General features: G+C 37.4%; 1 protein-coding gene across 5 annotated transcripts in view; it reads left to right on the top strand.

Moving 5' to 3' along the window:
• Positions 1–1,335: 1,335 nt before the first annotated feature.
• NBEA (neurobeachin) overlaps positions 1,336–24,860 on the top strand; it is a gene marked incomplete at both ends in the record, with an annotated part of 621,684 nt that continues 598,159 nt past the window's right edge. For all 5 annotated transcript variants that reach the window (XM_080719963.1, XM_080719960.1, XM_080719962.1 and 2 more), the window contains one exon: positions 1,336–1,614. In XM_080719963.1, coding sequence (XP_080576089.1) covers positions 1,336–1,614 — 279 coding nt within the window. The remainder of the gene's footprint in view (positions 1,615–24,860) is intronic.

Raw genomic sequence — 24,860 nt, forward strand, 5'->3', positions numbered from 1 at the left:
ACAGGGCTTCGCTAAAGGGCAAAGTGGGGCAGACAGAGGTAGAAGAGAGAAGAGAGGAGAGAGATAGAGAGGAGAGAGAGATAGAGATAGAGAAGAGAGAAGAAAGAGAAAGAGCGATAGAGAGGGGAGGGAGAGAAAGAGAGAAGAGAGGAGAAAGAGAGAGAGAAAGAGAAGAGAGAAGAGAAAGAGAAAGAGAAGAGAGTAGAGAGGAGAAAGAGAGAGAGCGATAGAGAGGAGAGAAAGAGAGAGAAGAGAGGAGAGAGAAAGAGAGAAGAGAAAGAGAAGAGAGAAGAGAAAGAGAAGAGAAGAGAGGAGAGAGGAGAAAGAGAGAGAGAGCGATAGAGAGGAGAGGGAGAGAGAGAAGAGGAGAAAAAGAAGAGAGGAGAGAGAAAGAGAAGAGAGAAGAGAAAGAGAAGAGAGAAGAGAGGAGAGAGAGAGAGAAGAGAGAGTGAGAGAACAGAGGGAGAGAGAGGGAGAAGGAGAGAGAGGGGGGTCGTCTGCCACTCCCCTACCTTACTAGTATGTGGCGCGGGCAGTGGCAGCAGCTGGATGCGATCGCGAAGATGATGAACCTTCTCCTAGTAAAAGACTATAGAGGGCAGGAGGAGGTGGCAGCGAAGGCAAGACATGCACGCTGCCTCCATCCCCACGGGAGATCCACCCTCAGGGACCCAGCCCAAGGAGGCCACCCCGCGCAGCCCCCGCCGCTGGCCGGGCGTCGGGCGGCGTCCCCGGCACCTGCTCACCTGTCTCCGCGCCGGGGCGGCTGGGGGAGGGCGGCGGGGGCGGGGCGGGGCGGGGCCGAGGGAGCCGCGCGGGCTCCGCCCCCGGAGGCTCTGCGCAGGCGCAGTGGCCGCTACCGCAGGCAGGGGGCGGCAACATGGCGGCGTGAGCGGCGGCGTCGGGGCTTCACAACAACAGTGGCGCCCGGAGCGGCGGCGGCGGCAGCGTCCGTAGCGCCGGCCACAGCCCGAGCGGCAGCACCGGCTCGCGCCTCGGCCAGCCGCCGGCGCCCGGGGCTCGGGGCCGCGGCGGCAGCATCTCCGCGGGGCCGGGCGGGCGGGCGGGGGAGCGCGGGCGGCGGCGGCACAGCTGCTGGGCGGCACTGCCGCGCTCGCCGGCCGCGGGGAGCGGCGCCGCCACCGCCACCGCCACCGCCGCCGCCGCCGCCACCGCCACCGCCACAGCCGCCGGGCGGCCGGGCCGAGCGCCGCGGCGCCGGTGGATGCTGGGGCTCCGAGGCGCCGGCCGGGGGGCGGGGGCCGCGGCAGGTGTAACGGTACCGGCGGGGGCGGCGCCGCTGCGCTTCCCCGCTCCGCCTCGGGAGGGGCGCCCATGGCGAGCGAGAAGCCGGGCCCGGGGCTCGACCCGCCGCCCGCGGGGCTCCTCGCCGTCGGGGCCGGGGGCGCGGGCGGCGGCGGCCTCGGCCTGGGGGCCGGCGGGATGGGCGAGCTGCGAGGGGCGTCCGGGCCCGGCTCCGTGGTGCTCCCCGCGGGGATGATCAACCCCTCCGTGCCGATCCGCAACATCCGGATGAAATTCGCAGTGCTGATCGGACTCATACAGGTCGGAGAGGTCAGCAACAGGGACATCGTGGAGACGGTGCTCAACCTGGTAAGGGAAAAGGCGTGCCCCCTCCCTCCCTCGCCTCCCCGCCCCCACGCCCGCCCGCCCGCCCGCGGCCACCAGGGCCACACGCGCGGCCCGGCCCGGCCCGGCGCACAGCTCGTTCCGCGGGTGCAGCCCACCCCGCGCGCTGCCAAGACACGCCACCCTCCTCTCCTCCTCTCCTCTGGTCCTCTCCTGCCACCTGAGCGCGGTGCCCAACTTAACACCGCTTCTTCTCACTCCCCATGACTATTGAGTACAGCGGTCCTCGCCCGGGAGGTTTGGGGCCGACTTTCGAGTTTAGTTATGGGGTGAGGAGATCGCCCATCCTCTGGGCTTCTTTCTCCCACACTCTTAATTGCCCGCGGTGTGGCCCTCCGAGGATGACAGCCCTGCCCCTGGAGCCTAAATTCCCCTGTGCCACTGAAATGTGAGAAGCGCATTTAGCTCTGACTTGAGCAGCTGGGCTGTGATGTTTTCGAGGGAGGAAGAAAATGATGCAGTTTTGTTTGCATCTGTCTTTAAATATATTCCGAGGCTGTGATGGAGAGTGTTGTGCCAGTATCCACCCCCACCTCTCTCTCTTAGGCAGTCTTCCCTTCTTTGTAATATTATTCCGAATATGCTGATCTTTTAGTCTTTTTTTTTTTTTTAATGCACTCAAGGTTTAAAATATAAGGGCACCAAATCATACAGGTTGGTTTCTATAGTTGCATTCAGGAGCATGGCATGTGGATAAAGACTAAAGGAGAGATGTTAAATGCAGTCCCAGGTTTTGGTTTCTTTCATGATAAGAAAGAGTTACTGCATAACTGTGTATGACTTAATGTTTTGCGCTATCTACAGAGAGGCTAAGAAGCTTCCAAGATGACAGGGGAAGGAAGGGGAAGACAGAAGGAGAGGAGAATCATAAATAGAGCTCAATTAAGAGTAGTCCATTCTTAGTGCTTTGTAAAGGCAGTTTTCTCCGCAGCAAAGCTTTTTAAACAGTTTCATCTGCAATATTTAGTTTTTGGCATACTGTACGGTTGGGTTTGGAAGGCAAGGTGTAAATCAGAAGCAATCAATTGACTATTGTATTTGGTGTGGAGTCACAGGAATATAAAAATATGCTTGCCAAGGGATTTTATAACACTCACGCAGCCTTGAATTTTTGGCAGAGCAATTATTTTTATTTGATGTATTGAAAAACTGAAAAAGCTGCAGCTACGGCAGTAGTGCCCTGAGACACGGATTAGATAACATCTAGGGCTTATGAACCTCTTAAATTCACAGAAAAGTTGAAGCCATTTTTTTCCTTTTTCCATGGTGTGACAAGTCAAAGATAGGAAGTTATATCTCTTTACTTTTTTTTGCTGTTTAAATACAAAATATCACTTCTACTTTGGGATACCCTTGAAATAAATCACGATAAGTCAGCATAAGTTTGGGAGAATGTAACTCCGTTGATATAACCAGTTGTCTTCAAAACAACTGGTAGAAATATGATTTTCTTGAGTTTTATTTTAGCTAGCTGCAAATAGGTTGTCACACTTGCTTTTTTTCTTTTATTTTCTTTTTAAAGGAAAAGATAAGTGTCTCAAAAATAAGTTAACGTGTTAGCTGGTACTGTACATCTGTATATTTAAAGGAACACATTTCAAGTTTTCTTCTCAGTTTTTGTCTAACCCGTATTATTTTTACTTTAGATGATGTTATGGTAGTATTTGTATGCGTACTTAGTACATTTTAACCAGTAGAGCAGTAGAGCTTTCATAAGCTAGAAACCGATTTGAATGTGTAACCAGTTTACACTTTGCAGCAGTAGCAGTATATACTAGGTCAGTTCTTAACAGATGGGGATCTTTTGATATACAGTAGACTACAAAAGGGAGTGAAATATTTTTCTTTCAGATGAAAAGAATTTAACTCTTTGATGCAATGCAAATCTACCATGAAGTATCTAACCATTATTTTAGAGATCAAGTTTACCATTAAGCATAGAGTCCTTACAATTATGGCAGTATGAAATGGTATATTTCCCAATCCACTTAAGATTTTGTGTCTCCATTGAATTTTGGAATAACAAAAGTTTAAAATTTCTTTGTTTTTTTTTTTTAAGAATGCAATCCATTTTTAAATGGACTCTTTTGGGGCAGAGATTAAATGAGCTGTTTATTATTTAGTTATATTGATTATAGAATATGAATTAGTCACTTGAAGTGAGTGTAATATTTCTTGAACTGTATGTAGGTTTAGAGCTTTATTGTTCCAAAAACACTCATGACGAAAATGTCATGTGAAATTTTAATCTGATTCTCAAAATAATTGAAAATCACAGGTATTTAAAAATTGCTGAAACTTAATTCTATTTATTTAGTAGTAACAAAACCAATAAAATTCATTTAGGATACTAAGTGGTTTGTTAGAGGTTGAAAACCTCTAATTTTTGAAGTAAGCTTTTCATTAAAAAAAAATAAGTTAAAGAACAGTATAAGATGAAAATAGTGAATCAATCTATCAATGTGCCCTATATGATCAAAAAGGGAACTAATGAAACTTCAAAACAGTTTTAACTTTAAACAATTACCTTTGTCATGGCAACCTTTATTAAAACATTTTTTTATTGTTTATTCTTTCTATGTAGTATGAGAATACTAATGTTTCACTTTAGGTCATATTTTATACTTGCCTTGCCCCCAAATTAAAAGTTTTGCAGAGTAAAGTTTATGTATTAAAATAGAGTACTTTAACACAGCTATGCCTAGGATTTTTCTGCTTTGTTTGTCATTTCTACCACCCAAGTGGATTGTGGGAGTTTGGTGAAGAATCACCAGTGTAATAAGAAATACAATGAATGAGTTCACTGTAGGTACATGTGTTAAGTACACTATTAGAGTTGACTTAAAACATTCAGTTATGGGATGGAGAGTATCAGGAAGATGAGTAGTTTGTAACCAATGTTACAGTGAGAGTATTGTCCAAGACTTTGCATTGTCGCTCTACCAGTGAACGAAACTGATGGACAAGTTTTGACTTCAGGAGGCATTATTTCATGTGACATTACAAAAGAGTTTAATTATGTTAAGGAGATTTATTGGCTGGTTTTGTTTTTTAAAGCAGGTACACCACTTAAATCTTGTTGCTTCCTTTGTAAACATACTTGACATGTGTTTATATTAGGTTTTTCCTTCCTTGAAGTAACTGCTTTGTAAATACAGAATATTGTGTAATAAATATAAATACAGAATTTGGTTTATAATATAGAACTATCTTATCACAGATTTTAATATAAATAAATTAAAAATAAAATAGAGGATTAATATTTACTTAGCAAAAATTTTACAGTAGTGTTTTCTGAATAGCTGTCTTATATAGAATAACTCTATAGTTGTAATTATAGAATTAATTGTAGATGTAGATATTTTCATAAATTCCTGAATTCATAATTTTTTTCATGATTTACTATGAGATGTATCATTGTTTCTTTAGTTTAAGAAATCGAGTTTCCTCTAATTTTATTTTGTTACATTCTAAGTAGAGTGTTTATTGTATTGAAAGCATAACAAGATGCCTTGAGGGTATTTTGTGGTTTTTAAGTTCCTCTCCTCTTGATTTATAAGGCATGGTATTTTTGTCAAAAGTGAAATTTTAAGTTAGTTTTCATACTTGAATATGACAGTAAGTCTTCTTCCTTAAGAATTTTTTTACTTGCAGCTTGATACCCAGAATAATATTATCTTAATGATATTTAGAACTTCATAAATAAAAAGGTATGTTTTACATTTGAATTGAATTTATTAAAAATATATATACAGTTTCACTTAAGTGACCTCATGGTGGTCTTTAATACTTATAAAACCACATTTATTTATAATAATTCTACATTTTAATTTATGTTCAAATATATACTGTTTTATACTAACTTGTATATATTAATCTTGCTATGGAAAATTGAATATGCAAATATTGGAATTTTTAATATCTTAAGGAGTTTTGAGATTTTCCACAGAAACATTGATTTAGTTATATATAATGACACTAAAGCAGAAAATATTCTGAAGCATATGATCAAGTTATATTAATTTTAAATATTTTATATATTGGTAGATAGTGTTTGGCACATATTTGTACTGTTAATTACAAATATCTCAAGGTTTCTCTTCTTTTGCTATTTTTTCCAAATAATGTAAAGAAATTCATTGAGTCCAGCACATTCAGTACCATTTTATATACCAGTATAGCTGTGTTATATTCACTCATCTGCATTTTTACTACTTACTCAACATATTGTTATACAGACTTTCCAGAGGCTTTCCATTTTGTGTCTGTACCTCTGCTACCTTATGTACTGTCATCCTATTTCTGTTGTATCACACATCATTCTCTATTATTATAGGTATGTTTGTTTCTCCTCTTAGCCTGTGAATTCCATGAGGAGAGGAGCTGACAGTTATGCATGTGTATGTGTATACACACACACACACACACACACACACACACACACACACATTCATATTCATGTATATTGTACTTCTGGCCCTTGTATATGTTAAGTACATGTAGGACATCATTATTGGACAGTAATAATGAGGACCAGTTTTTGAAATTGTGTTTAACAGTAGGGTCTAGATCCTGGATCCTAAAATAAATTAGACTCACACAAATATGTCGCTTATTCCTATAAGTAGATAGTGTGTTGAGTATGTATATGTTCCATGTGTAAACATTACTACTGGCATTTGGGAATAAGTAAAAATTTCATAATTACTTTACAGTAAACCTATATGTATGATCATCTATAAGTACATAAATGGGTCATGTTATTAAAAGAAAATATATCATGCATTGAATAGAAAATTTGAAAATTAAACATTGTTAACATGCTATATTACCAAGAATGATGGACATCTCTCCTTTTTGTATATCTAGTTACATTCCTTTTTTTTTTTGTAATGGTGCCTCAGTTTTCCTTTAATGAATGATTTGTTACCAAATCTTAATTCAGCTGGTTTAGATTGGTTGACCAGAACATCTGCCTTAATGGGTGGCTAGAATCAGTGATTGGTTCAGGGATGAATATTTAACTTAAAGGGGAGCCACAGAGTCAGTTCCAGGACCTGTGCTAGAATTCCTCCAGTGGGGATGCTGTGAACACATAAACTCTTAAATTATACTGTAAAGTCTGTCTTGGAGTTTGACCAAACCAAGAGAGAAATAGCTTGTTGATTTTGTTGGAGCACATAGTGTCTGTGTCTGTGGTGGCTGTCTTCTAAGAGATAAATGATCTCTCAAAAATGAAAAAAATTAAAAATAAAAGTTTAAATATGTAATTTAATTTTTATTTTAAGTGCATTATTAGTACTTGGGAGGCTGAAACAGGAGGATTGCAGGTGCTAAGCTAGCCTCAGCAACTTAGTGAGATCCTGTTTAAAAAAAAAAAAAAGGTGGATGGGTAGATAAAGGTATAACCTGAAGGTAGGAGTGCCCCTGAGTTAATCCTTTGGAGGAGGAGGAGGAGCAGCAGCAGCAGCAGCAGCAGCAGCAATAGTAGTAGTAGGAGGAGAAGAAGAAGAAGATATTATTGTTGTTACTAGTTTCAAATCAGTCAACCTTGAGTTTTTATCACTTGTAAAATGGAAAGAATCCTTACAAGCATATAATTGCTATCTGGAGTTGAGACATTATGAGAAACAGAGCTTAGATATTGAAATGGAGTACAAGGTAGTAAGGATTTTACTGTTCTCTAGCAGGGTTTTTTTTTTTTTTTGGTGGTAGTACTGGGGGTGGAACCCAGGGGCTTTTTACCTCTGGGTTATACTTCCAGACCTATTTTATATTTTATTTGGAAACAGGGTCTCACTATGTTGCTGAGAGCCTCATTAAGTAGCTGAGGCCGGCTTCAAATCCGTGTGATCCGTGCCATCCTCCTGTCTCAGCCTCCCAAGTGTGGGGATTACAAGCATGTGCCATCATGCCCAGCCCTAGCTTTTTAAGGAATATGGAGCAGGTTTTAAAATGTTTTTTTCTCTTACTTTGCTCATGCAGCTACTGAGGATGAAATTTTAGAGATGGTAGAATCTTTTTTTTTTTTTTTTTGGCGAGTCTGGGGATGGAACCCAGGGACATTTGACCTCTGAGCTACACCCCCTGCCTTATTTTTTGTTCTTTATTTTGAAACAGTGTCTCACTAAGTTGTGGAGGGCCTCACTGAGTAGCTGAGGCTGTCCGTGAACCCTGATCCTCTGGTCTCAGCCTCCCAAATGCTGGGATTACAAGCATGCACTACCACTCGCAGCTTGGTAGAATCTTTTGACTATGAGTAAAGAAAAATACAGTCTTTTCAAGTAAGAGAGGTTCTTTCTGCCTGCAGCTTTCTGCCTTCTATCCAAAATAGAAGAGAATCAAAATCCCAAGAGATTTTTAGGTTGGAAATCCATTTTTTTAAACCCCATGCTAAAGTTAGAGGAAGGAAAGACAGAAGGTTTTTTTTTTGTTGTTTTGATTTTTTTTTTTTTGCTGTTTTGGGGATGGAACCCAGGGATATTCAAACCTCTGAGCTACACCCCCTGCCCTTTTTTAAAAAAAAAATTCTTTATTTTGAAACCGGGTCTCACTGAGTTGCAGAGGGCCTCACTAAGTCACTGAGGCTGTCTGTGAACTGTGATCCTCTGGTCTCAGCCTCCCGAATGCTGGGATTACACGTGTGTGCCACCACGCCTGGCTGAAAGACAGGAGTATTTAATTAATTAATTAATTTTGGTGGTACTGGGGTTCCTGGAAACCCTTTTACCTCTGGGCTATACTCCCAGACCTATTATATATATTTTTTGAAACAGGGTCTCTTAAGCCAGCGAGGTTTCGAACCAGCCCGATCCTCCTGTCTCTGCCTCCCAAGTGGGGATTACAAGTTGCGCCACCAAGCCCGGCAAGACAGGAGTTTAAATTAGGTAAAGTTGTATTCCATAAGCTCCTCCCAAGCACCTCCAGCAGTATACTCTTAGCCTCTAGATTAAAGTTACAATCCAGTTATAAAGATCTTCAAAGTAGGGACCAAGTGATAGAATAGCTATGCCTCCTCACTTAGCTTGCTGTTTTCATTTCTTCAAGGAGGATCATTAGACTGAGGGCAAGGGGCTAAGAGTACTGGCGAGAAAGCCTGTTGCAAAGAGACTGAAACTTAAAGCTGAAACCTAAGTTGATTATATTTCAGCGAGATATATTTGAGTTGCAAATATAATCCATCGACTCAAATAGATTACCCAAAAGCTTACTGAGGTTTTAGGGAAGTTGTATTTCCGAAGAAACCTCAAGCCTGGTAAACAGAAGCCTATGGTCCTTTACTTCTAAGGTGATTCTGAGCTCCCAAGGCTTAACTAAGAGGAAGTGTGCTGGTAAAGCAATGCAGATGCTAGAAGGGGTATCTGTGGCCATGAGGATAATGGAAAAGCAATATCTTTGGAGATTGTAAGAATGAATGCTTCCAAAATTGGCTGACCAAGAAATTCCATTTGCCAGGGCAGGGAATTTTTGCCATGAACTGTGCCTTGAATTAGTGGCCCTGGTTTGCTCTTCTAAGTAGGAATTGTTATCCTTATCATTGTTACTGTTTGCATTCTTCCTGTACCATTGCATACTAAGTATAAGAGGATGGTTGAATTTATTATGTAGCTATGTATTGTCAGATTATGAAATAGTTCCAAGAAAAATGTATATTTAGAACTGACCAACAATGAAGTTCATGTATGTTTTTGTTTTTCATTCCATGGTGTGGTAGTGTGTACATTTTCTTTTGTGGTTAAGATGGTAATGTTGTTAAGCATGAGTACCATGAAAGTATGGAAGGAAAGGAGTGTATGAGGTGGATGGCAGCCAAGGGCTAGATGTTATAGATGTCAGTTGATTTTGGCTGCCTAGCCTTCATTTTTTTTTTTTTCTGCTGTTAATAGTTCTAGATTTTTTCATACTTGTTTGGAAAGTCATTCTTTCTCCATTCTTCATTTTTATGGTTTGGGGAATCACTGAACTCCTATCTGCTCTTCTTGACTAGACACAGAAATTGACATTTGGCTTATTAGTAACAGATACTGGCTATAAACATTTAGCTGCATTTCTTAGCTTGATAACTTCTTTCATTCTGCTATATAGAAAGGAAAAGGGGCTTTCACTGGGGTGGTGAAGAACATCAGGATGTAAGACTAGAGTTCACTGGCAATCTGCCATGCTACAGGTGGCATCTGCTTGAGACTGGAGTTAGCACAGAGGCAACTAGAAACTAGAGATGGATTGCTCATGGCACTTTTGGAACCCCCTAACTCAGTTGTATCTTCAGATGTTTCACTGGATTAAGCTAATCTGTTTTCTGAAGAAAAATTACCTGTGGATGAGTATGAGAGTTAAGTGTATTTTTATGATATAAAATAGTTGACAAGCTAAATGTCCAGCAATAGAAAAAAGTCAATTTATTTCACATTCATGTTATGGCATAGCTGTAGTTGTTAAAACTTTCTGTGCCTCAGTTCCTTTATGTATAAAATTGGGATATCTCTTTCATGAAATTGTACAGATGTACTTAGTTTATACTTTTGTTGTTATTATTTTTATATTAGTCCTGAGGATATCTGATCTTGGAAAAAATAACCTAACTAAAACTGAGCCATTTTAGAGTATCTGAGCTTGGTGAACCTGTCAGGGAGGGGATCTCAGATACTCACTCTTCATATTTCTTAGTGAATCATGGACGATCTGTTCTCAATCCTACAGAGTCTTTAAATAGTATATAGAGGAGTTTTCCTTGATTTCCTAGTTTAAGCGAGGAGGGTGAAAAACCAGGGCAGGAATAGGCATGAGGTGACATGAGTCTGGAGCCTGCTACATCTCTTCTTCCCTCACATGGGTGAATAGCACATGCAGATGTAGTCAGACACAAGTGATGATCCTGAGCAAGTAATTCCTCCCTCTGGGAGTATTTGCTTAGATATTTAGAAGAGTACTTGGGTAACAGCCTTGGTGCAAGTTAGACTATTAAACACTATTTAAGGATCAGTTTGTTTTAGAAAATAATATTCGCCTATTATCTTAATGTTTCTTAAGTATTTATAGTGCACTTGTGAAACTGAACAGTATTATCTAATATCAGAATAACCCTCTTTTTATAGATACCATTCCTTCTTTAGAGATAGATGAAACTTAAGGCTGCAGGGAATGTGGAGAAGTAGATAAGGTTATTAGGTACTGAGTAGCTAAGTTGGGACTCAGACCTTTCTTTTTATAAAGCTAGGGATCTTTCCTATTCCTAAACAAAATATAGCTACTTAGATGATCATTTGAAAGGTAGCTCTGTGTAAAGAGAGGACATTGGACTGGGAGGAGCCACCCAGCCTCTGAGTTGGTCTGTGGTAGGAAATGCTTCCCCTGGGGAGTCAGGACAGGATTCTCAGAGGAAATCAAAATGAATGCAGGATCATTGGATGGATTTGTACAGAAAATATTTAGCAAGAACTGTATTTTTTTTTGAGTTTTGGGCAATTAATAAGTTATATAGTATTATATATTTTAACTGGCTTTGAATTTTACACCTTTTGCCAGGCAAATTTTTGATGCTCTAGATAGTTCTTGGAACCAGAATTATATTATGTATTAATATATAGAAAGCTGGGCGTGGTGGCTCACGTCTGTAATTCCAATATTTGGGAGGCTGAACCCAGAGGATCACAGGTTCATGGTCAGCCTCAGTTACTTAGTGGGGCACTTTGCAACTCAGTGAGACCCTGTTTCAAAATAAAGAATAAAAAGTAGGTTTCAGGGTATAGCTTGGAGGTAAAATGCCCCTGAGTTCAGTCCTCAGCACTGGAAAAAAAATATATATATATATATTATAGAAAAAAGATTTTATGGATTTCTTGTCGTATTTTATATGTCTGAGGTAATTATATGGACCACAACATGTATTTACTTGAGTAAAAAAGTGACATATAGGAGGAATTATAGGAGGATGTGGTTAATATAACTTCTATTAATTGCAATTCTTCTCTTTACTAAAGTAGAACAAACATTGATTAATACAATATTTTATGGGAGTGTAAATGTCTACGTATATATCATTTAACAAGTACTTTCATCTACTGAGAGAAATAACTTGCAGTTGATTTAAAGATAATAAATATTTCTACTGTTACTTAAAGCCTTTTCACTTTTGGGAAGGGAACTGGCTCTTAAAGATTGGGTTTACATTCCTACTTTATGTTTTGAATATCGTTTCCCAATTTCTTTGAAGTAAATGGGGATTAACTTTAATGTAATGAGTAAAGTATGGTTGAGGTAAAGGGGTATGTCTAACATTGAAAAGATGCTTAGTTGCAGAGATGATACTCAAAGCTAAATCTTCCATTTCTAAGTTTGTTGCTAATTAAAACATGCCATTATTTTTAATAGTGATGAGAGGGTGTAGCATATAATATGATAGCAACTTATATTCATTATAGAATCCTTATTGCTAGGTACTGTGTTGTGTTAAGCATATGGCATACATTTTTTCTCTTAAACATTTTGACCTGGCATGTAAAATCTTCAATAAAAAATATAAAGCCATTTTTTCAAGCTTAATGAAATTTGCTTATCTTAAAAGGGAAGTGTTTCATCTCTAAATATATGCATATTTTCTTACAAAATGTCATAGAATTATTTCATTTAGTTTATAGTAATTCTTTATAACCAGATAACCTTTTTATAGTCCTTGAATTTAAAATAAGCATTTAAATAATTTTAAACCTTAGGATATATGAGTTAATGCAAGAAGGTTTTCTTTATTACACTGTATGAGTGTTACTTCCTAAGCAGTTATTATATTTCTTCAATTGTTATGTTCTTTCATCTTTTGTCTAAAATACTTCTGCTCATGTTTCAGGACCTACCCCTTGATTTAAGTGGCACTTTCCCCGATATCCCCCTAACAGTTGTTCTTCTCACCCTGTGCTCTCCCACAGCATTTTGTACCTCCCTCAGATTTAATACTTGTACATTCTGTTTTAATGATTTGTTTGCTTGTCATGCTATCATAGAGACTCTAAATTCCTTGGAAATTAAAATATTATCTTATTCACCTTGCTATTATGAGTACTTAACATTGTATCTGGTATTGTGGTGCTTAATGAACTTTTTTTTCTGAATATATTTTCACCATTGATGCAGTAAGTTTACTTGTTTTTGTTACATCTTGCTTAGATATAAATCTTCTCTTTCTGGGCCTTGCTGGTTTTTCTAATTTCTATGTGCCTCTTGCTTTAGCATTTTATTTATTTATTTACTTTTGAGTAGAGGAATGGTAATGACATCTAGGTATGTATATGACTGGTTCATGCTTAAAAGAAAGTTTTCTGAATATTTAAGATGGGTAAGGAGTTGTGGTGTATTCAGATCTGGTGAACAGTCTAGTCTGTCACGTGCATAGATGAGGATATTGAAAACCAGGTAGATTAAGATCCTACAGTCTTTCACAGACTGGAAATTAACATTCCTTTCATTTCATCATGGTGTCTGAAGTTCTACTTTGCTTCAGTTTATTTGGGGTTCTGATTTATTATAACTTTTGTGTAGATGCACACTTAAGGTTTTTTTTTTTTTAGCAGTATCCGAATACTAAAGTGATAGTTAAATAATTTACTGAATAATCTAACGTAGTGTTCTTTTGCCATCGATTGCCATAGAAAGATATTCATTCACTACATAAAAAAGTATTTCATAATTTTTCCCTTCAAATTACTCAGTTCATCACAGGAAATAGAATAAGCAGATAAATTACAATAAGACGTAATATTGCAGAGTTATAAACAAAATGTTGCAGAGACATTAATGCTATAGAGACTTAAATTTTCTTTGAGGGTTCTGGGGAGGCTTTATTGGGCATATGACTTGTGTCTTATGTCTTGAAGGACAAATAACTGTTAACCAGAATAAAAAGGACAGGAATAAAACAGCTTTCCCCCAGTGAGATAGCTATACAAGGGCACAGGGTCATGAGAGCTCTTTTCATGGTTATCTCCCAAAGTATTTACTGCAAAGTGTAAGAAATGAGATCAACTTTACTTCTTGCAGAAATTATATTTTTATTACTCTAGTAGTCATTAGCTTTTATTAATTAATTTTATTTAATTTTGCTGTAGTTTTCTTAAGCTTGCTCAGAGTGCTAAGTGAGATTAGTCAGTCACAAAAAAGAAGAAATTGGATGCTTTCCCTAATATGTGAAAGCTAAGGAGAAATGGGTAACAGGAGGAACTCTAGATGAAGAAGGAGAGTCTGTAGAGGAGCAAATAAGGCAACTTAACTGAGGGGATTGGAGGGGGCAAGAGGGAACTCTCTAACGCATATGATGTACTTAAACATATGAAAGTCAATCAGTAAGCCAAGCATGGGAAGGAGGGATGGGGAGGGAATGGGGTGGGGATTGGATAAGGACTAATTGTGTGATGTGTGCATGTATGTCTACACAAATCTTTTATCTCATTAAGATGTATGACTACAAACCACCGATAAAAAATTTACAAAAAGGTGGTAAAGTTTATTAGCATCAATTCACTGAATTATTTCAGGAGTTCTCTTTGTGTAGGTTCTCTCATTTGAGTTACCAAGACTTTGGACACCTTGATTCAAACCAAGTGATTTACTGTAAGAAATTGGCTCCCAAGATCTGTGTTTTGCTGAGCTTGAAACTGGAAAGTGATGATCATGCAGTTCCAGTGCATGTCCAAAGGCCTGAGAACCAAAAGAGCCAATGGTGTAAATTATAGTTTGAAAGTCAGTAGGCACAAGACGTGAGAAGAGCTGCAGGCAGAAGACCCATGCCACCCCAGCTCAAATAATCAGGCAGGAGAAGGTATTTCTAACCTGTGGGATGGTCAGTCTTTTTGTTGTACTTAGGCCTTCAATTGATTGGATGAAGTAGTCCTCTTTACTCAGTCTGTTGATTCACATGTTAATCTGATTGGAACCCCCCACAGATACACTCATAGTAATGTTTAAGTAAATATCTGGGTGCCCTATTGCCCCATCAAGTTGACACTTAAATTTAAACACCATGAGGGTATTTATTTTTACCATCAACTCTCCTTTCTGTCTGTTTTTCTTTCTTTTTTTTTGGCTATTGAAATATATTTTAGCCGGGCGTGGTGGCGCACGCTTGTAATCCCCGCGCTTGGGAGGCAGAGACAGGAGGATCGCGCAGGTTCGAAGCTAGCCCCGCGCGCTGGCTTAGGAGACCCTGTTTCCAAATAAAAATGCAAAAATAGGTCTGGGAGTGTAGCCCGGAGGTAGAAGGGCTTCCAGGAACCCCAGTACCACCAAAAAAAAAAAAAAAAAAAAAGAAATATATTTTATCCCATTGCAGAAAAATCATATGCTTGTTTACATAGTGGATGAATGAAGCATAAGAATAAGGGAAGGACAAACTGGCAAGGAAATTAATTTTGAGTATATCATAATTCAGAAGAGAAGATTAAGATGAGTAGATAAAAAGCAGTAGATCTTTTTAAATCTCCCCAGCCCGGCAACCATCATTCTACTTTCTGTCATAGTGAATTTGACAACTCTTAAGTCTCATTTGAGTGGAATCATACAGTATTGGTGCTCTTGAATCTGGTTTATTTCACTTAGTGAAATGTCTTCAATGAGTTAAAGTTCAAACCAGTCTCTATTAATAATACAGATGAAGTCTTATGATCCTATATTTGTTATATGTTGTATTCGTGAATTCATTGTCTACTGGACAAGTCTCAGTGTGCTTTCAGAACCAAAAAACTATGGTTCAGTAAGCAAAAATAATTTCTATTAGACTTAGGTTATTTCTTTATGTTTCTTTATTATGTAGAATGAAGAGAGAGTGGACCATAGCAGTATTTCTTTAAACATTTGCTTTTATCTCCCATTTGTTTTGTTCCCACTGTGCAGTTGTTCTTGATTATTTGAAACATTTTGGTAAAACTCCATCTCTAGTTTGAACCTTCTATATTCTAGTATTCCTCTTCCTTTGTTTCTGTGCCTAAAGTAATTAGACTGGTAGGACAGTTTCAAAAGGTGGAGGAGGTGAAGAGACTCAGGTCAAGCCAGAATTCTTTTGAGCAGGTTCAAGTGAAAAAAGACCAGGAATGCTCACTCATTATTTTTGTCTTGTCACTTAAAAGTCTATGGATGACAGTAGCTTATTTATTACCAGTAATTACATCTAGTGGTTTCAGTGCCTTTTGAATATTCCAGCTCCTCCATCATTCAATAGTAAAACAGCCATAATTCATTCTGAAGTTGTGATTGGGGGAAGTGACAATTGGAAGAGATTGCTGATACCCAGTAAAACAATGTACTGCTGATAGGCCTGGTACATAGTAAGTACTTGATAAATATATTTTATTTTAAATAGTCATGATAAGCTATTTGAAACCACTAATAGCCTTGTAGTTGAAATGCATGGGTATTAAGTTAGGGCCTTGGGAGACTGTGGTAAGTTTGTGGTTTTTTTCAGTGCTTACCCTTACCACATGCAAGAGCAGAAGCTTTGGGCGTTTGTGAAAGATGAATAAAAGAAAAGAAAGAGGAAAGGATGAAAATAAGCAAATTGAGGGTGCTGGAAATTATTTCTAGTTTGATCTCTTAAAATCAGAGTTCCATATATTATAACATTTTATCAAAGTAGGGTTGATGAATTGTTAAAATCTAGACAATTAAAGCTGGTCCATTATAGTTCACATTCTATCAGGATCACCTTGAGGAGGAATTGTTCTCTAATTGCTTTGGTAAGATTCCTGCTTTGTCAACTTTTCTTCCTCGGTAAAGAAATCCTGTCCCCTTTATCATTACCATTTATTTATTTATTTTTCAGAAAAATATAAAGAAAATATTGATATGCAGCTATACAATGTGTTCATAATTTAGCAACATGTTATTACAAGAGTAAAAAAGATAACCCAAAGTTTATTGAATAAAAATGCTATGGTAAGCCGGGCGTGGTGGCGCACGCTTGTAATCCTTGTGCTTGGGAGGCAGAGACAGGAGGATCAGGCAGGTTCGAAGCCAGGCTCGCTGGCTTAAGAGACCCTGTTTTTAAATAAAATATAAAAATAAGTCTTGGAGTGTAGCCCATAGGCAGAAGGGCTCCATCCCCAGTACCACACACACACACACACACACACACACACAAAAAAAAAAAGCTATGGTAAGGTAAGGATATGGATAACTTTTTCTTGTTCAAAGATATTTTAGTAATGTAGTATAATCTAATTCTATAGTTTATGAAGCTTATACATATATTCATAGTGTTTTTTTTTTGGGTACAGGTGATTGAACCCAGTACCCAGGGGTGTTCCTCCTCTGAGCTACCCCCTCACCACTATTTTATTTTGAAACAGGGTTTACCGTGTTGCTGAGGGTGTTGCTGAGGCTCACCTTAAACCCTCAATCTTCGTCTCATCCTTCCAAGTATGAGCATTACAGGTGCGCGCCACCACACAGTACTTCTGTTTATCATTGCCTTTTAAAGGAATGATTTTACTTTCTTCAAATCAAATTAGTTTTTTTTTTCACTTTACAAAATTGAATGTATATAGCTGAAAAATGTCAGGTCAGATAGTATGTAATAATGCAGCAACTACTTACAAAGTAGTATATTTACTTGTCCTGGTTTTAAGAACTGAGAATTAATGTGTCTTTTCACATTGTAAATTTATTTGGTGTATCTGTTCCTATGAATAAAAGATGCTAAGGTTGAATTCTGTGTGTTTTCTAGGTGTTAATCTGTTCACCTGTTGGTTCATTGCTATTATTGTTAAAGTCATCCACTTGGCAGACAGCAGGCCCTAATTGGGTGGGATTGTAGGTGTAGTCTTTTAAACATGGACTATCTACATTTGATTTAAATGGAATGTAATCCATTTCCTTGGCCTCATTAGTACTACACAGGGACTGACTGAAGTAATTGGTCTCAATTCAGCAAGATTCCCTGAATGGTCATGTTTTGAACTATTGTCATTTAGGCATTAGGATCAAAATGGTTCATTCTTAGGGTGACAAATTTACTTATTTTAGGGGTTGATTGAGTAGATGTGAATATTTTTTTCCAGTGAAAATAACTCAATACATAAATGTGTGGAGTATGTTGAACAAACAGATTTTAGTCATTTTTGCTGTTTTTTTAATTAAAATAGAAAATATATACATATATTGAAAATAATGTTTAACCTGGTTACTGATGTGCATTCTGAAACATTAATTAATATCTTTTAGTTAGTGCATGACAAACTGTTATTTAGAATGACAGCAGAACCCAATTACATTTAAAAATTATGCTGCCAAGCTCTGAAATAAATCGAAGATGACCTGCTTAGAAAATTTGAATATAGACATTTACAACAGAAATTTTAATTTCATTGAAAAAAATGATTGGGGTTTTAGATCAATATAATGATACATTCTATATTCTAGAACATTAATTTAGTATCTTTGTATATCCAAAGACTAAAGGTGGATACATGGGTAGGTAGTTTATGGGAATAAAAATAATTCGATGTGTATACCTGTGGCATATTGTTAGTTGTTAAAGAGGGGCTCTATTAAAGTGGTTTATTTCTGAGGAAATGGCAGAAGTCTTATAAAAGGATAGCAAGTTTAAGGCCAGTTTGGGCAACTTGTAAGACTGTCTCAAAAATAAGGTTAGATAAGAGGGATGAGGCAGGGGATTGGCAGTGTTGCTCAGTATGTAGGTATCATGTTTGAGGCCTATCCCCAGTCAGTACTGCAATAAAATAAAGGAAAAATGAAAAACAGAATATTTAAAATGACACATGTGGATTGCTTCTGTTACTTGCCTTATAATTTTATTGGATAGCATTGATCTGGAGGGGATGTTTCTGAAATCTATATAATTTCAAAAATAAATGGACAATTAGAAGTATAGGGAAAAACTCAATACAGGAGTGGTGGTGCACAGCATGTGGGAGGCTGGGACAGGAGGATCATAGGTTCGTGGCCAGTCTCAGCTATTTAGTGAGGTCCTCTGCAACTTAATGAGACCCTGTTTCAAAATAAAGAATAAAAAATAGGGCTGGAGGTGTAGCTCGAAGGTAGAATTTTCCTGGGCTCAATACCAAGTGCCACAAAAAGAAGTATAGAAAAAAAACTCAATATTCTAGCGTGTTCTTTCGTTCTCTGTATGTATGCATATATGTGTACATATGTATGTATATATATATATACACACATACATAATCCTTATATTGTTTAAGACATTATTAATACTTTGGGTTTTCCTATTATCCAGTAAACCTCATCCTAAGTAATGGCATTGACTTAATAGCACAGTTTAAAAACCACATATCATTGGGGAAAAACTTGTTCTACTCTGGTAAAATTTGTCTAAATAATTCATGGAAATCAATATGGCAACAAATTAAAACATAGTCAACAACTACTTTGGAGAGCAAGTTGTAAATATTGTAACAGAGTTGAAGAAATAATTATTAGAAGAAAATGTAGGAGTTTGTTTTACAGTTAGATGAAAGTACTGTTATTTTCAATGGTGCTTTGTTTATATTTGTTAAAAAATATTTCTCTTTTTGTGTGTGTGGGTCTGGGGATGGAATCCAGGGGCATTCGACCTCCCAGGCTGGGAGGTCTTACTAAATTTTTTATTCTTTATTTTGAAACAGGGTCTTACTAAATTGCAGAGGGCCTCACTTAGTAGCTGAGGGTGTCAGAGAACTGCTGGTCTCAGCCTCCTGAATGCTGGGATTACAAGTGTGCTCCACCACACCCGGCTAAAATGCATTTCTTCCGGCTAAAATGTATTTCTTAATGAAATAAGTTGCTTTTTGTGGGCTAATGCAAAGTAATATATAATATAATGAGTGAAAATAAGAAGTATATAACTGAAAGTATATTTTCACAGAAACCCATGTATTTCTTGCTTACACCAAAATTCAAGAAATAACTCTATCTTTACCTAGAAAACGGGATGTATATTTTGTGAAGGTTTATTAACTTTACAGTGAATAACTTACCTTGTATTAGATTATCTTATATTTAGGTTGTTATTTTGGGTATTATATATTATGGAGGCTATATTTTAAACAGGCCTCTGATTGAATACTGGAATTCTAGAATGTTAATTTCAAAGATCTAGATGTTCCGATATGGAAGCCTAGGCATAGGGAAGTTCCTGATTAATCTGGTCTTTAAGTAACCACACTGTAGGACTGAATTTCAGGCTTTGAATTTCTAGCATAGTAGTTATCCTTCCTATTATGTTTATCTCAGTCCCTTGGGTTTGGCTGATATATTAGTTTTCTAGGGCTGCCATAACAAATACCACAGATAGGGTATCTTAATAATGGACACGTTTTTGATCACATTTCTGACAGTTGGAAGTCTAAAATTGAGGTGTCTGCAGGTTTGGTTTCTTCTCAGCAGTTCTCCTTGATGTGAAGATGTATGTTTTCTTCCTTTGTTTTCACATGTTCTTTATGTCTATGTCCTAATCTCTTCTTTTAGGGACACCATTTACACTGGATTAGGGCCTATCCATATGAAATTATCATTTTATCTTCATTATCTCTTTAAAAATCCATCTACAAATATATTTTGAGATTTTAAGAGTTAGGATATCAACATATGAATTTGGGTGAGATACAGTTCAGCCCATAATAGCTTGTCATAATCAAAGTGAAAATAAGCAAAAAGAGAATGATGGTAATCAAAATGTATGATTTTTTATTAGTACAGTTTTACTTTTCTAATAAAATAAATTTCCTTTAAAAATGATACCATTTTTCCATTTTGTAAAATCTATTTTATGCATCCTTTTTTAAATTTTTGTGGTACTGGAATGGAACCTAGGGGCACTGTACCTCCGAGCTTTAGCCCCAGCCCTAGTTTTTAAGTCTTTATTTTTGAAACAGAGTCTCACTGAGTCACAATTGGTTTCTCCAAGTAGCTGAGACTGACTGTGAACCTCTTCCCGAATTCTGGGCTTACAAGTGTGTGTCACCATGCCCGGCTATTCATCCTTTTACATGCTTCTACTTTTCCCTTTCTTCTCCCTCATGTTTTTATTTTTACATTCCTTCATATGTACATACAAAGGTATTGTTCACAGGTTTCACCTTAAGCCCACTTTTGATTCTTTTCCTTAGGTAATCACCTGTTTTTAATATCTGCTGCAAAACCTGTAGAAAATGGAGGCCTTTACTTTTCTTTAGTAATAGGAATAATAATAATAATAACAATAATAATAATCCTCTGTTGTAACAGGCATTCGATAAATGCTTTACGTGTATTAAATCTTACAACAATCCTATGAGGTCTGTTGTGTTTCATAGGTGAGAAAACTAAGGCTAAAAGAAGATAAAGGTTTAAAAGAGGCATTACTTTCTATGCTTACTACCTCCTTTTAAGAGTTTGATTTGCTGCTGTGTCAGACCCTAGCTGTAGTCTCATTGAAACAAAAGTATGAAAATAGTGTCACGTGTTAATAGCTTTTGTGGTAACTATGGCATTTACTATGTCAGACATTCAGCACACTTAGCTGTTGACATTTACATATATTAAATTTTTGATTCTTTGAGCTCTCAGGAATCTGCATGTCCAGGTGCAAAGTCATCCAGTGTTTTCTCTTCTCATTGTGTATAAGCACCAAGTTCAGTAGCTTGATATATATGGCATGTCATGATTTGCCCTTGCCTCTTTTTCTAGTGACATTTGTTTCTCATAGATTCTATCTGCTTTAGCAATATAATAATAATAATAATAATAATAATACACTCTTAATTTCTGGAGTTGAATGTATTCTCATTCTCTCCTTGGAATTTCACATATTCTTAGTTCCATTCAGAAAATACTTTTATTGATCACTTACTCAGGCACTGTCTGAGTTGTGTTTGTTTTGTCTCTGCACTCTTGAGAATGATGTAGGAGCCCAAAAGAAAATTAGTGCTTAAGGACTAAAAAGGAGTTGTTTTTAGTCACAGTGTGGGCTGTCTTGAAGAGAATATGCAAAATACCCATTTGTATTTAGCCAACTGAACTTTAAATGAGGAGAGGCAGAAGGAAGTAGGATTGTGAAGGAAGAACAGGGGAAAAGAATTTTCTAGGTTCTAGAGTTGTTTAGTAGGTAGACATTTGATCCTTGTTGGATCAAGTTAATATTGGAGCAGAGCCAGGTCCAGGAGCCTGGAAACTAGATTAGAGAACTATTGTTAGTAAGATCAGGGTGCTCAGAGTAGAGAACCCATCATAGTAGTATGACTTAGGAAATTGTCACTAAAATTGAATGGTGTTTTGTCTTCTGAGTTGGCGGTACATGTTACAGTCTATTTACATAGCATTTAATATCAGCGGCATTCTTAGATGGTCTTAAACCATGAAGGATCTCCAAAGATGTGATGGAGAGAAGCAGATTAATTGAAACATACAGTTACTTCTGGTTGATTGGTGACTCCCCATACCTAGACACAGCAGAATTGGAAAGTTAGGAAAAAAGGCTTCACATTCACATGAAAGAAATGTGTGGAAATTAGGAAATATTAAGTAGCGTTATCGGGCTGTTGTGGTATAACTAATCTGAATTGAACTCCTGGCTCTGCCTTTTCTTTGCTTGTGACCTCAAATAGAAGTGTGTATCAGATACCAGCTGCCAAAGTGTCACAGAGGAGAAAGTGATTAGCTATTTGGAGAAGTCAGGAAAGATTTTAAGGTGGGGAATTCCCCTGCAATTGCTTGGGAGAAGTAATTGGAGTTTGCCGAGTAGACTTCTGTTCCCATTTTACACATAAGAACAGTGAAATGTGGTGAATATGAAGTTAAGGACTTTGGGCAATGTGGTGCAAGACGGCTTTACAGGAGAGTGTTCCATATAGGTTGATCTGATCGCACATGTCCTGTCATCCTTTCAGTGTTGTATTTCTCTTCTGAATGTGGGCTGCTTAGAGAGGACAGCCTGCTTTGTGATGACATGTATATATAATTATCAGTGTCTCTTCAGGCTCCATCTTGTACTGCTTCTTTTAGGCCATTAATAACCATGTACTTTACTCTCTATATTTAGATTTATAAATTAATGTGTAAATACATTTCATTCAAATCAGTTTTTGTATCCTGGTTTTCTATTAATACCTTGGCCTTTTTGGTGTGACTAATCTGAATTTAAGTCCTGGCTCTGCCTTTTCTTTGCCTTGTGACCTTGAGCTAAATATCTCTCTCTGAGCTTTTCTTTCACTTTATCTACATCTACATTATATATGTATGGATATAAATATATGCTTATCTTTCATATATATGAAAATAAGACGGAAAAGATGTTATTTTCCTCATTATTTCCCTCTCAGGTGAGAAGTGTGTATATGAGAGAAATATATTTGTCATATATATATAGACAAAACATTATTAATAATTTCTACTACTATACACAATGTTCATTTAGCACATTGCTCTTTAAAGTGTGGCCCATCAATGAGTTTTGCATATTTGTGAAGTGTGTGCTGGTCTAAAAGGAGAGGAGGAGCTTGTGCCAGAATGCAAGTCAGCTATGTGACTAAGCACATTATTTATTTCAACTAACTTTTTTTCCTTCATAACAAGACTTTCCTGATGGAGGCAGTGTATTGATTCATATTTTACTTTCTTTGATCTCATTGGTATGAATATAGAGTACTTTGGTGTGACATTTGAACACAATATAATATATATATATGTATTTGATTGTTATTTGATTGTGGTATGATAATAGATTTTGGATTTGGATTCAAATCCTGTCTTTGTGACAAATTCCTTGGCTAGTTGGGCAAGTCCTATAAAATATTCTAAGCCTTAATTTGCCTAACTAAAAATATTGAATTAAATATTTGTGGTCCATATAGGCTTGGAAATGCTAATAATGAGTGATTTTTAATTCCTTCCTTTCTTTAATCCCCTCTCCTCTCTCCCTCCCTCCCTCCCTCCCTCCCTTTCTCCCTTCCTTTTTCCTTCTTTCTTTCTTTCTTTCTTTCTTTCTTTCTTTCTCTCTTTCTCTCTTTCTTTCTTTCTTTCTTTCTTTCTTTCTTTCTTTCCTTCTTTCCTTCTTTCCTTCTTTCAGAACATAGACCTTTCTTTCTTAACAGAACATAGGCCTAGTTAAAGAAGAAAGTAAGAACACTGGAGTAGAGACATACTTTAAGAAGCTTTTTGTTTTGTTTTGTTTTTTGAGTAGATATTTTATTAAGTTCCTGTCAGCCATATGCCAAGAAGTTGGTGCTAAGGAGATGATGATTGATGAAACAGTTTTTGCCTTCAAGTACTGTCTTAGTTCACTTTTGGTTACTATAATAGAATATATCTGAGATGGGTAATTTTATAAATAATAGGGATTTAGTTTGGTTCATGGCTGTGTAGACTAGGAAGTTCATGTGCTGGCAGTTTCTGGGTGTGGGCCCCCTGCTGCTTCAGGAGGGACATGCTTCCCACTTCCCTTCAGTGGGAAGTGGAAGGGCAATTGAATATTTGTGAAGGAAACAAAACTTTGATGTAGACTCATATAAAACAGTTTTTTCTTGTGCTAACTAATCCAATCTCATGAGTTCATTTTATTTAATACAATACTTTTGTGATTTGCTCATGTTATATTTGTCAACATTTTGTTACATTTTGTTGATGAGCTGCAAACCATAGTATAAATATGCCAGTTTATTCATTTTACTATTGATTTAATTCTGACCTGTTTCCAGTTGTTAGCTATGATGAATAAAAAATTTTTGAACATTCATGTACAAGTCATTTTGGGATTTAAAAATATTTATCTTTTGGGAAAATACTAAAAATGTGATTATATGGGTCAGAAAAATGGTATATGTTTGATTTGATGAAAGCCTGCCAGACCTTTTTCGAAAGTGTTTAAAAATTTTATACTTCTAACAATGTGAGAGAGATCCTACATTCCTCGGCATTTCCTATGGTCATTCTTTTTTGCTATTCTGATGGGTGCATGATCAAATGTCGTTGAGGTTTGTATTTGAATTTCTGGGATGGCCAGTGATATTGAGGCATTTTTTATGTCTTCATTGGCCTTTGTCAGTCTTCTTTTGTGAAATACCTGTTCATAGCTCTTGTCAATTTATAAATTTAAGATAAATTATAGGAACTCTGTACACATCCTATTTTGTTTATCTATGTTTATAGAATGTATGTTTATTAAAACTTTTAGTTTACAAATTGTCTCTACCTAAAACTATGTTTTCATGAGCATGTTTTATTTTATTTTTATTTTT

This window comes from Muscardinus avellanarius (assembly GCF_963383645.1).
Source record: "Muscardinus avellanarius genome assembly, chromosome: 2".
Classification (NCBI taxonomy): domain Eukaryota; kingdom Metazoa; phylum Chordata; class Mammalia; order Rodentia; family Gliridae; genus Muscardinus; species Muscardinus avellanarius.